Source organism: Eumetopias jubatus, unplaced genomic scaffold, assembly GCF_037043125.1.
Source record: "Eumetopias jubatus isolate StellerSeaLion01/CBP00866 unplaced genomic scaffold, mEumJub1_p1.0 scaffold_10, whole genome shotgun sequence".
NCBI lineage: Eukaryota > Metazoa > Chordata > Mammalia > Carnivora > Otariidae > Eumetopias > Eumetopias jubatus.
Window position 1 is genome coordinate 96,725,912 of NW_028274816.1, and position 13,278 is coordinate 96,739,189.

The following is a 13,278-nucleotide window of genomic DNA, read 5'->3' on the forward strand; positions in this document are numbered from 1 at the left end:
AAAGGAGAATCCAAGAAGTAGTAAAATGAAACTAACTCTACTGTCCTCCTTTTGTACCTCCAACCATTTTAACACTGCATATTTTCTTCTCTAGGCTTCTTTGTTGCCTGGAGGGACCCTCCCTCTTGGTGTTAGAAGTCTTTCATCCATGAGCACCTATAGGAGAATAATAAACTTGTCTTTTCTCCATGCAGATCCAGTAGTTCAACAAGAGGGCCCAATGTGGGCAAGTGACACTAAGCTGAAGAGGCCAACTCGAGAGAGAAGAAACTTAGTTTCATCTTCACAGCTAATGACCATGACTGAGAATACCCCTGAGAGAGCCAAAAAAGGAGACCCAAGTGCTCTTTCCCAGAATGAGCCACATCCAGGCCTATCTCAGGCCTTCCAAGGAACAAACAGCCCTCAAGTGTTGAGTGAGTCCTTGGGGCCACCACTCCAAACCACCACCACGGGAGGACCAAGAAGGGCACCATTTAGGTTCAGAGACAAAGATTTTTATTCTATTTTGTCATTAAACACTGGAGGAGAAGGTGATGACACTGAAGAAGAGACCCTCATAGAGGAAGAACTTTTGTTGGCTGATATGCACCCGCCTCATTCTCCTCCCAATCATAAGAGAAGTCGATTTCTTGGGACATCAGTCTCTCGGGCCAAAAATAAAAATTTTGAAGAAAATCCTGAAAATTGCAGAGCTAATTCTGTAAGAAGAAATGAGTCCAGTCATGGCTCATTAAGAATAAGCAATACAATGGTGCCAGTGACAGAGCCACCTCCTGTTGGGCCAAGGGTGTTTCAAGACCCTGAGCCACCTGATGGGGGGTCTCCTAAAGACAATGACAGTGGTGACAGTGAACATGAGAATGGCACCTTTCCTCCATGGGACACAAAATCTGACACTAGTCTAGACGGTGACCTTAATGCTGAAAATGTATTTAGAGATTGTACTTTGATGGAAGATAGGCCTGGTACCCACGATTATGAAAGAGATTGGCACACCTATTTAAACAGTTCTAGTAGTTCTCTTGACCGTTTTCTTCCTGGTAGACCAATGGCTCCAAGATCACCAGTGAATTCATCTTATAACACTCCTGGATCATTAATGCATTCTGCTATGAGAGAGGATATTCCAGTAGATTTGTCAATGTCGTCTACCTTTGTTCACAGTGCAGACTCAGAAGGAAACTCAAGGTTTAATGTTCGTCGACCACTGTCCCCCATTAGAAATAGGAATCCATATGTCTGTGCTGAAAACCATAGTTATTTTCCAGTAGACAGTGCACATGAATTTGATGTCAGGGGAGCAGAAGATGTTACTTTAACAAGCCCATCACAGGGGGCTCCATTATACACAGAAGGCCTCTTACTCCATCCTCAAAGCAACTTGTCCTTGGTGGAGTCTTCCAGCTCCTCTCCATCAAGAATGAACTTACAAGGCCATTTGCACGTGCCTGCGTCCCTGCAAGAAAACATACCTTTTACTTTCTTTGCAGTCTCTGATTTCCCAAATCAAAATGATAATGGAAACAGACCGGCAGTCTCTGCTTTCGTGGATGAAAAGGAAACCACTAAGATAAAGGCAGACCCCGAGAAACTCAAGAAATTACAAGAAAGGTGAGGAATTTTCATAATTAGATGTGTATACTTTTTTTATTCCATGTTTCCTAGGTAGAAATAAGCAGTATCTTCATTAGAGCGTCATGGGAATTTTAAATCATAGATAGGCCTTTCTTTGGCCTATTTTAATGATTGCTTATATTGAGGAAATTGTCTATTTTGTTGCTCTTAAGATATATATATCTATGAGAAGAAGTTTGGTGTTAGAGTTCAATCTCCTCAGTCTTCTCAACGTGTTTTTTTCCTTGAATACCATAACTTTAAGGAAGGCAAGTTTGCTAGACATGAGGGGGTTTGGACTGCTACGTAGGGCTAGGAACCAGGATTTTTACGAAAAGGTTGCTATCTCCCCAAAGAGTGAACCACTCCTCACTTGAAGTTCACCAGCTCTCTCTCATGGGACTTTGTGCAAATCCAACCAACAGCTCTAGAATTTGAATCTTTCCAACCAAAAGGCCAGTCCCAACTAGTTACCATGGTTACCTGGGTTCTCTGCGGGGCAGTGCTGGGGTAACCACTGCTTCCATTTCCTGTGTCTTTCTCATGCATGGGAAAGAAATAAGATCTTTTTTGTGGATTGCCCTTTTCTTTGATCTTTATTGTCTTGTAAGATGATTTGGGGATATTTCACAAGTATGAAATTTGATACCTTTTAAAGCCATCATTAGAAACCATGTCAGGATTTGACCGTTTCCTTTATGACAGGTGTTACCACACCCTAATGTTGGCTTACTGATCTGGAAATGGATTCTTTGAATGCAAGCCTCCTTTGTGTATGTTGGTATGGCTCATTTGGGCCATTAATTATCCAATTGATATTCATTTGCGAGTGGGAAAAGTCCATGGCAGTGAATGAGAGTGCAGGAGGATAAGACAGGACACAGGATGCACCCCGACTACTCCTCTAGGTCTTTATCCAACTGCAGGAATGAGTAACTTTCCTGTTGGCGGGACCTTTTCTTTTCCATATTATGCAAGCTACCAGCACACTGACCCATGGCTAAGGGCCAAAAGGCCTCACACACACCCATCTACACCTACCAAGAAATACACCTTCAGACCCACTTGTCAGGAGTCTGGACTTTCCACAATCCCAAAGCGATGCCTTTGGGCTAAAAATGATTTCTTTTAAAAGTGCATCCACGTTGGCGTGGCAATGCATTAAACAGCTATGAGTTTTGTTTTTATCAGATGCCTTCTTTTTTCTGTATATAGTAAACCTTATGCTTTTCTTATTATCTTAAAAATGTTCATTTTAGGAAATAGGAAAAATATAAACTTCAAAGAAAAATCACCTGTAATCCTATAATCCGGAGATAAGCACTACAAAAAAAACTTCGCTTCCCAGTCTTTTATCTTTGCATATAAATGCAATTTTTAGTACACATTGGCTCATATTTCATAATATGCCTCATTTTAATATTTCAAGGCCATTTCTCAATGCCACTTATACTCTTTAAAAATTTCCCCTTGGTTAGTTACTTTAATGCATACAAATAATTAGGGAATTTGAAATAAAACAAAACCCAAATATCCCTGTGCCTACTTTCCAGCTAATAGAACTTTACTGGAGCTCTTGAACCCCTCACCCACCCTAACTCATCCTCCTCCATCTACACCCTCCCAGCCCCTTCTGCGCCCAGGAAACCATTCTTGCATTGCATTTATCATTGTTTTGCTTTCAATTTAAAAAATTTTTTTCATTTATTTATTTTAAGTAATCTCTACACCCAACATGGGGCTCGAACTCACAACCCCAAGATCAAGAGTTGCATGCTCCTCCAACTGTGCCCTCCAGGCACCCCTCCTTTGCTTTTAATTTTGTTGTTGTTGGAAGTTTTTTGCTTTCTGGTTTTCCCATAGGAATATATATATATATATTCACCTGAACAATATATTGTGCACATTTTTTAATTCTATAGAAATGTTACCATTATTTCTAAACTCCGTAGAAATGGAATATCTATTGCTCTGTGATTTGCTTTTCCCCCTAGCATCGTTAGCAAGAGGCTAACCTTGTTGATATTTTTGGCTTTACTTTGTTCACTTTCACGACTACAAGGTAGTCCTTTATATGAATATACTACAATTTGGCCATTTTCCTGTTGATGGGCATTGGGGTTCTCTACTGTTTTCTGCAGACAATGCAGCATAAATGTTCTTGCAAATGTGTCCTGGTGCACATGGGAAGAGTTCTCTGGGATATTTATCTAGGGGTGGAATTGCTGAGCTAGAGGTTAGCGCACCTTCCACCATGCTAAATAATGACCGTTTACTGTCTTACTAGGAATGTATATGGTTGTGCATCCTTGCCAGCACTTACATTGATTGGCTTTTCAAAATTTTTCTTCTCTAATGGGAATAAAAGGATATTGTGGCTTTAATTTACATTTAATTTTATTGACTGTTAACGAGGCTAGGCATTTTATGTGCTCTTTTAAATGCCAAATGATTATTTGTGTTTCCTCTTCTGTAAAACACTTGTTTATATCTTGTGCCCATTTTTCCTTTAGAATATTTCTCTTTTATTTCAGGAGTCCCTTATATATTCTGGCCACTGATTTAATCCTTTAACAGTTATGTATTGGGAATATCTTTTCCCAATTTGTAGTTTGTCCTTCCTCTTTCTTGATGTCTTTTAATGAAAATAAATTCCTAATTTTAGGGGCGCCTGGTGGCTCAGTCGTTGAGCGTCTGCCTTCGGCTCGGGTCATGATCCCAGGGTCCTGGGATCGAGCCCCCCATCGGGCTCCCTGCTCGGCAGGAAGCCTGCTTCTCCCTCTCCCACTCCCCCTGCTTGTGTTCCTGCTCTCGCTATGTCTCTCTCTGTCAAATAAATAAATAAATAATTTTAAAAAAATAAATTCTTAATATTAATGAAGTCAAATGTAGCTTCTTTATGGATTGTGATTTGTATCTTCTTATCTTGTTGAAGAAATCCTTTTGTAACCTAGGGTCATTATGAGATGCTTCCTATTTTCTTCTAAAATCTCTATAGTTTTACTCTGCACACTTAGGACTTAATGTGAAATGGGTTTTGGACTTAAATGTGAAGTGGGGTTTAATACGGGGTATGAGGTATGCTTGATGAACTGCCAACTATCGCAAGATCTTTCCCTGCTAAACTGAAAAGCCATGTCTGTCATATAACTATAAATGTCCGAGTCTGTTTCAGAGCTGCCTCTTCTGGCCTGTTGTTCCTTTCTGGTTTTTTTCCTAATCCAATACTACAGCATCTTAATGTCTGTAGCTTTTATAAGTTTCAGTAGCCGATGGCGCAAAGCCTCCCTCCACATTTTGTTCCTTAAGAGTCCTTTACTATATACGTTTCAGAATCAGCTTGTTGGGATTTTCACTGAAACTGCACTGCATCTATAGATTATTCTGGGGAGAACTGACATCTTGGAGATATTGAGTCTTTGAAAAATATGGTATATCTCTTCTTTTGTTTGTGCCCATCATGGAACACTACAATTCTGTTCTTTTTCATTGACTTCCCTTTCCTGGGGAGGAAGGGCTCTGAAGAAACTGAGCACATACATCTCTCACCAGAGCAATGCCCTTTCTTCCTTTTCTTTGATTTTAGTCTCTAGGCAGTTTCCTTTCCTTGCCCAGACAGTCCCCCGTCCATGAGGATCCTAAAGAATAGGTCCTAGGCTTTTTAGAGCCTCCCTACATGAACATCAGCTGGCTAGTCTTCACTCATCATTTATTAGACACAAACATATTTGCTTCCATTTTCATAATTCCATTTGCATCAGATTCCAGCAGCTTACATTCTGGAACGCTGGCATAATTTGTTGGCCAAGTGTTGTGCTATTGGTGAGTTCACGTCCAGGTTCATTGGTTCATCATCATCCCGACCAACACCTCTTGAGTGATCTGTGTGTGCAAATGCTTCACCAGACACTAGATGTACTTTATAGTCTGCAGAACAATTGCCCCGCCATCATGGCATCCAGTCTGCCCACAACCCTGTCAGCTAGGTACTGGCAGTATTATCACATGGCTTTATGCATGAGGAAACGGAGGCCTGAGAAGCTGAAATAACTTGTCCAGTGTCATCAAACTTACAAGTTTCAGAGGCAAGCCTCAAACCCAGGACCCCTGCCCACAGATCCCCCACACTCACCAACATGGCATACCACCACCTTCCACAAGAGAGGGGCTCCCAGCCTTTTCCATGGTTTCCTCTAGATTTCTGGTGGCGGGGCTGGTTCTTGTGGTCGGCTCACATGTGTCAGGAACTGCCAAGGAGCCTGATACAAGGCTCCGTGCACTTAACTATCAGTTACCTGCAAGAATTTTCAGTAGGGTCGGAAGGAGCCATGGGGGAGCCCAGGCAGCCCTCCCCCTTTAATGTCCTGGGAAGTGGTGTTAGTAGTTGTAGTTTCTAGAAACTGTGCTGACCCCTGGTCACCAGGACTTGTTTTCCATTTAGTCTCCTGGAGGAGGACTCGGAGGAGGAGGAGGGAGACCTGTGTCGCATCTGTCAGATAGCTGGGGGTTCCCCAACCAACCCCCTCCTGGAGCCTTGCGGCTGTGTGGGAAGCCTGCAATTTGTTCATCAGGAGTGCCTGAAAAAGTGGCTGAAAGTGAAAATAACATCAGGTAGGTGGGGAAGGAAGAACGGCAAGCGTGCCTTGCCATATAATTAGTGAGATGCTGCAGTGTGGGGCTCAGAGCCTTGAGGGCAGCTCCCTCTCCTCAGGGAGCAGTCGCCAGGAGAGCCATGGCCCCCGAGCCCGGGACTCTCGTTCACAGCCCCACGGACAGCAGCCGGACTAAATGCTGCCTTTAAATGATGGGAGGGACATGGATTTGTTTTTCCAAGTCTGAGAGAAGAATCCTGGAATCTGCTCTTGAATCCTACCCCGCCCAAGCCTGAGCAGAGATGCTAAGTTTCCCTCCCAGGAGGAAAGAAACTAAAATAGGTCCGTGGTTGAACCTCAGCAAACACACAGCAAGCCATGCCCGCTAATGGACATGTGGCAAAAATGGTTCCACTTCCTTTTATCTGTGGGGGAAGGAGGGTGTCACCTAAGAAACGGAGCAAAGCTGCAATTTTGCAGTAGGGGCAGGAAAAGAGCACTGATCTAATTTTCTAGAACCATATTAGATAAAGAGATCTCCGTGTGCTGGCTTTGTCAGCTCTGTCTTTTGCGGATCTTATAACTGGGTGTGAAGTCCCTTCTCAACTCCCCGGGGAGGTTATAACCTAAATACAGCCACATGGGTAGGTCCGCTGGCGTTTTCTTGGCAGAGAACAGGGGGTTTCTTTAAAACTTGATTTTGGGGAAAAAGGACAACTTGAATAAAAAGAACAGCGAAAAGCAATGCAAGAAAGAACTCAATGACAAATAGCCGCTGTGTCCCTGAAAACCTCGTACCCCATAGCCAGGGTCCTCTTTTTCTCCTCCTCCACGTTCTCCTCCTTGGTTATCCTTCTTCCGGGCGGCTGGGCAGCTGGGGCGGGGGGGGGGGGGCGGAGGACACCTAAAAGCCTCATCCTGTCGCCACAGGATGCCCCCTTGAGAGAAAGAGGCATGGACAGTGGGACCATCAGATTCACTGTCTCCTCTGTGACAGTTTTTCCCTTTTGAGCATCTTTTCCAAGCAGGAGAAACCTAGGCGCACCACCCAAGCTGCTTAAACACATCTCCCCATAGTGAGCTGGCTACTCAGTCCTTCAGACAGGGAGGAAACAAGGGGATCTCGGCTGCTAGTGACTCTGCTATGCGAGGTCTTATCTTACTACAAATTTGGGCAAATTAAACATTTAGCGCAGGAAAAAATCACTCATGAAATGTGTAACGGAAGCCATTTTGCTAAATGCTTGTAAATGCCAATGTCAGTAGGAGTGTGCCGAGTGGGATCCGATCGGAAGACCCAAGGGACACTCAGAAGCCTAAAGTATTACAGAATAGCGTTAAAAAAGAAAAAAAAGTCAAGCAAACAAAATGCAGACATGGGATTACCGTTTATCCTCGTCTTTTGAAGTTCTCTATTATTTACTATTTATGTCTCCTTGAGGCATAGTAGAACTGGGGTCTAAAACTGCACAAACCCTATCTTTACCAAATAAATGCAGATAAGTAATCAGTCCTCTATTTTGCTAATGCATAAAATAAACACCGGCACATCATTAGCAAAAATGCAGCCACCCAGACGAGGGGAAAAGACGTAGAGCATAATGTTTGCTTCAACACAGCACAGTTCCTGCATCTTCCAGTTTTGCTTTGGGGACTAGGATAAGTGGAGAAAAAGTGCTGATCTAGAATGCATGTTTAAAACAAAAACAGAAAGAAAAAGGAAGAAAGAAGGAAAGAAGGAAAGAAGGAAGGAAAGAAAAAGGAAAGAAGGAAAGAAAGAAGGAAGGAAGGAAGCAAGGAAGGAAGGAAAGAAGGAAAGAAGGAAAGAGGAAGGAAGGAAGGAAAGAAGGAAAGAAGGAAGGAAGGAAGGAAGGAAAGAAGGAAAGAAGGAAGGAAGGAAGGAAGGAAGGAAGGAAAGAAGGAAAGAAGGAAAGAAAGAAAAAGGAAAGAAGGAAAGAAAGAGGGGCACCTGGGTGGCTCAGTCGTTAAGCGTCTGTCTTCGGCTCAGGTCATGATCCCGGGGTCCTGGGATCGAGTCCCACATCGGGCTCCCTGCTCGGCGGGAAGCCTGCTTCTCCCTCTCCCACTCCACCTGCTTGCGTTCCCTCTCTCGCTATGTCTCTCTCTGTCAAATAAATAAATAAAATCTTAAAAAAAGAATAATGGATCCTGGAAAGTTTTTAAAAAAAAAAGAAGGAAAGAAAGAAGGAAGGAAGGAAGGAAGGAAGGAAGGAAAGAAGGAAGAAAGAAGGAAAGAAAGAAAGAAAAAGGAAAGAAGGAAAGAAAGAAGGAAGGAAGGAAAGAAGGAAGAAAGAAGGAAAGAAGGAAAGAAGGAAGGAAGGAAAGAAAGAAAGAAAGAAAAGAAAGCCACTGCCACAAAGGAAGGCTTCTCAAGTTTCTTTTCCCAGATGAAGCTGAGCTTGGTCTCAGGTACTGCTTGTGCTATAGTTCCCATACATGGCCCCCGGCTCCCTCACTTTCTCAGGTGGGACGTCACCTGGGTGAGCGTAAAGGCAGATTTTGGAACCACAGACTGAGAATAGCTTCTGCCATCAGTTTGGTCCTCATCTGCTTATTTGCTTGGACCCTTGTTAGGTCTGTCAGAAAAAATACAACAACAACAACAACACAGGCCAATATTCACTCTTTTTGGCAAACACCTGTGTTACAGACTCTCAGCCTCCACGTAGCAATTCCAATTTTATGAACCAGTACATTTATATTTAAACAGAAAGCAAGACCTGTTATTTAAAAGTCACGGGAATTTCACTTATATGAAGCTTGCATAATAATGAAAACGATTATGAAGGAAATTTTCCAGATCTCAAATTCAAGGCCCTTTTCTACAGAAGATGGCTGACTTTAAAAAAAAAAAAGGGTCACTGAAACTCAGAATTCATAATACACACAAGTTCACTCCCAAAATGTCAACACAAAGAGACCCAGAGTGTCAATACATAAAGACCCAGGGTTATTTGTAACAAAGAATTCTTTAATTTAAGGAGCAGATCTAGGCGCTGTGAAGACCTGTGAGATGTGTAAGCAAGGCCTTCTGGTCGATCTGGATGATTTTAACGTGACCGACTTCTACCAGAAGCACCAGCAATCCCGGGTAAGAGACGCGCACACCACTCTGCCTCCGCAGCAGAGTCGGTGAGAAAGCCCTCGGGAAGAAAGTCTTTCTCCGATAAGAGGACTGTAGAAGGCCCGTGCATGGGATGAGGCTGGGAGTGTCCACTAAGCTCACTTCTCCGAGAAGGGTGCTACTAAGTCAGACCATGGTGGTGCATGGGGGGCGGGATTCAAAAGTTTTTGCCACCCTGGGTGAGGTCCCGCTGTGGTCAGGGACAAAAGTAGGAAGCCACAGAAACTGACTGGACACAGAAATAGGAATAGTCTGGCAAGCTCCACACCCAAGTTTGCTGAAGTAATATAAGTTTAATAGCAACAAGGCAAAAAAAAAAAAAAAAATCAGGGTCTTGGAGGAAATGTTCCCCAAATTATATATCAAGTAACTCTAGGGTAATAAGAAACTGTTTGGGGCGCCTGGGTGGCTCAGTTGGTTGGGCGACTGCCTTCGGCTCAGGTCATGATCCTGGAGTCCCGGGATCGAGTCCCGCATCGGGCTCCCTGCTCAGCAGGGAGTCTGCTTCTCCCTCTGACCCTACCCCCTCTTATGTGCTCTCTTTCTCTCTCATACAAATAAAAAAAAATCTATAAAAAATAAAAGAAACTGCTTTACTCAAAGTTAATAAACAGGTTATAAGCACCTAGTGTGTGCTTTTTAGTACCTGGTGAATTAATTCTCCTGGAGCATTTGGATTGCAATTCTTTTTTTTTTTAAGATTTTATTTATTTATTTGAGAGAGAGAGAGAGAGCACAAGCAGACTCCCTGCTGAGCAGAGCCCAATGTGGGGCTCAATCCCAGGACCTTGGCATCACAACCTGAGCTGAAGGCAGACGCTTAACTGACAGAGCCACCCAGGTGCCCCTGGATTACAATTCTAATGCTGTGAAAAAGTTAGTTAACCTTAGGGGGACAGGTGATTCACGCTCAGGATAATAGTTAATTGTTCAGTTCTTGGGAAAACAATCCTTTATTTAGAATTGCCCTGCCCAATATGGAAGCCACAGGCCACATGTAGCTACTGGAAAAGTAGCTGCTTCCACTCAAGATGTGGCGTGTTGGGCGCCTGGGTGGCTCCATTAGTTAAGCATCTAACTCTTGATCTCAACTCAAGTCTTGATCTCAGAATCATGAGTTCAAGCCCCACATTGGGCTCCACGCTGGGTGTGGAACCAATCAATCAACCAATCAATCAAATGTCATTCTTAAGGGGAGTCACTTTGGCTTTCAGATCATTAGCCTATGTCCAGACCTAAAGCACAGCTGGTCAAAATGCTGCGTGTGAGTCTGAGCAATTGTTTAGCTACCTTTTGAAAATCCAAAAGCTGCTGGACAAAAGAATAAGCTATTGATGAGCATGAAAGATCCGAACAGCACAAGCAAGAAGTGTGCTAGATTGGACACAGTGCCACACCAGCATTGAAGAGATCAGGCATCAGGAGATGGAAAGGAGGAAGAGAGGGAGGGGAAAAGAAAGGAAGAAAGAATTTCCTGAGAAATAAATTGTATTTTGACTCCATCCGTTTTGAGGCCCAAGGGTCCTGAGTCGCTCGGTCACCACCCCCGGGCACAGAGATGAGAAAGAGAGGTGCTTCTGGGGTCCCACTAGTGAAAGGAAGCAGGCCGTGTGGGCACCTGAGGTTAGGGCGCCAGCCGGGGCACAGGCAGCTTCCATGTGGTCACCTCAGAGACTATTTCAGGAAATGGAGCCTGTAGAACTTCCTGAGGATGACACGTCCAAACAAGGCCAGGTTACGTGGAATACTACCAGAACGGTCTGCAGACATCACGAACACGGTCCAGCCCAGGGGAGTGCCTTAGCTAGTGAAGACTCCTGTTGGTTCCAGGCATCTCTGCCTGGTTCACCCTCTGTGAAGCTGCTACCACCTTGCACTGTTGGCTTTACCAATGGTATTTGTAGACTCGACTCACTAACAGTACATTTTTCCAGGGGTACTAAAATGTTTGCATTCCTCTAGCCAGAGGCAGCGTACCCCACCGCAAAGCACACCAACTTTGACTACAGTGTGAACCCAAATCTTGTTCCCTTCCCCAAAATTGCTGTGGGACCTCAGGGAAACCACACAAACTCTTTGGACCTCCGTTCTCTCATCTGAAGGAAGCAGGAGATCATTCCTCCCCGGCAGGATGGGATGCAGGAAAAAACTTGAGTACATCCTCTAATCCAGTGCCTGTGGAGAGAAAGATGCTCAGGGAATGGGAACCGCCATGTGAACGGCCCCAGAGATGCCTAACCTCTCTGGACTCGAAGGAGGAAGCTAAGTGCACCAGGACCAGGGTAGGGTCCATCACTGAAGAAAGCCACCCAGCCCATGCTGAGGTCGGACCAATAACCTTGGCGTCACTGCTTCCTGCAGCTGCACATTCAAACAAGCACCATGAAAGGAACCGTGTCAGCCAGAATCTAGGCAGGAGAGATGGTGGCACTTTCAACGGGGGTGAGTGAGGAGAGCTGAAGAAAGGCCAGACGTGGGCAGGAAAAGAAGCCAACAAGGTGTGATGAAGTATCCTCAGACGGGTGCTGTGACAGTTCCTAGGCCTGCAGTGACAAGGGCTGAGGGCAGTCACCAGGATCAGGAGACCTGTAGTTACAGGAGAGAGTCACCAACAGCCTGTAACCTTCAGGAGAGGAAAGCAGCCCTTATCACCCCACCGCCCAGCAGAGAGAGAACAAGGAGAGTAATTACCCCAGCGGCTCTCTCCTCCCACCCTCTGGTCTCCCACCAGCACCTCCCATTGGCCAAACCCAATGAGAAGCCAGAGAACAAGGGGGCCTAGTTAATGCGATCCATTGAGATCAGCCTCTAGGCCACAGCGCAGGGTGGAAAGTGGATCTGGAGGGGAAGTGGAAAATACCCAGCACGGTAATTACTCTACATGGAAGCAGAAAAGAGTTTAAATTAGTTTCATTAAGAAACTGACAGGCCATCAAAGCCTTTTGAAAATGCCCTTCATTATAATCATGGGTAGAAACGAGATTGACAGGCCCAGCCTGGTGAGAGGACAATAGTCCCAAAAACCAACACGCATTATTTACGTGCTGATGGAAAACAGTGGAGGGCTCACCCTTTCACAGCGGTCCTGACTGCTCCAATGGCCCGTTGTGAATTTACTAGAGTCTGTTTGCTAACAGTCTGGGTTAAACTTGAGACAGTAGGGAAGGAAGACTTAGACAAGTTCAGAAACTCTCCATGAACCATGGCGGAAGTAACTGTTGTTGAACACAAAGATAGGGAGGAGGTAATCCATCCTCGGCTTGTTTCCAGCCGAGGAGGCCCCTTGGCCTGGCCTTGGAATTGATGTATCTACCTTGGCTTCTGAGGGCCAGGCCCTTCCCGACTGCCAAACCTTGGTCCTCTGGGCCATCTTAGCCAACACTCCTGGCAAACAGATTCTTTTGTTGAGAAGCTGGGTAGCTGGTGCCCAAAATAGACATATTCAAAGAAAGGGACAAAACCAGAAGTCTAGAACTGACTTCGGTTCAGCCTGGGTCTCACCTAACCTCAACTAACTTGCTAACTTGCTAACTTATTCTCTTATGCATTTTTCTCATTTAGGTTGGTTGGTTTGTTTTTGCTTTTCCTCAAGTATAAAAATCACAAACACATAAAATCTGTTATAAAAATTAACATTTAGCTGCCTTTTTTTTTTTTCCTATTAAAATACTCATGCCCAGGCCAGGCCCCAGAGATTCTGAATGAATTGATCTGGGATGGAGCCAGGTATTTTTTTTTTTTAAGTGTGGCAAAAGACACAAAAAAGTGCCTGTTGTAAATCAGATCCTGTGCTGGAGATACCTCGGTGCCCAAGATCAACACAGTCACTTCCTTCTGATGGGAGAAGCATAGTGAGGGTACCCCCAGCGTAGGAGGATCACAACAAGGGACGACGTGCCGCCACAAAGAGATCGGACCCACTCT

At 44.5% G+C, this 13,278-nt stretch overlaps 1 protein-coding gene across 1 annotated transcript in view; it reads left to right on the forward strand.

Moving 5' to 3' along the window:
* MARCHF10 (membrane associated ring-CH-type finger 10) overlaps window positions 1-13,278 on the forward strand; it is a 79,579-nt gene that overhangs the window by 54,365 nt on the left and 11,936 nt on the right. Inside the window, exons 6-8 of the mRNA XM_088027265.1 lie at window positions 195-1,614; window positions 6,059-6,228; window positions 9,212-9,321. Of these exons, the coding sequence (XP_087883391.1) occupies window positions 195-1,614; window positions 6,059-6,228; window positions 9,212-9,321 (1,700 nt within the window). The remainder of the gene's footprint in view (window positions 1-194; window positions 1,615-6,058; window positions 6,229-9,211; window positions 9,322-13,278) is intronic.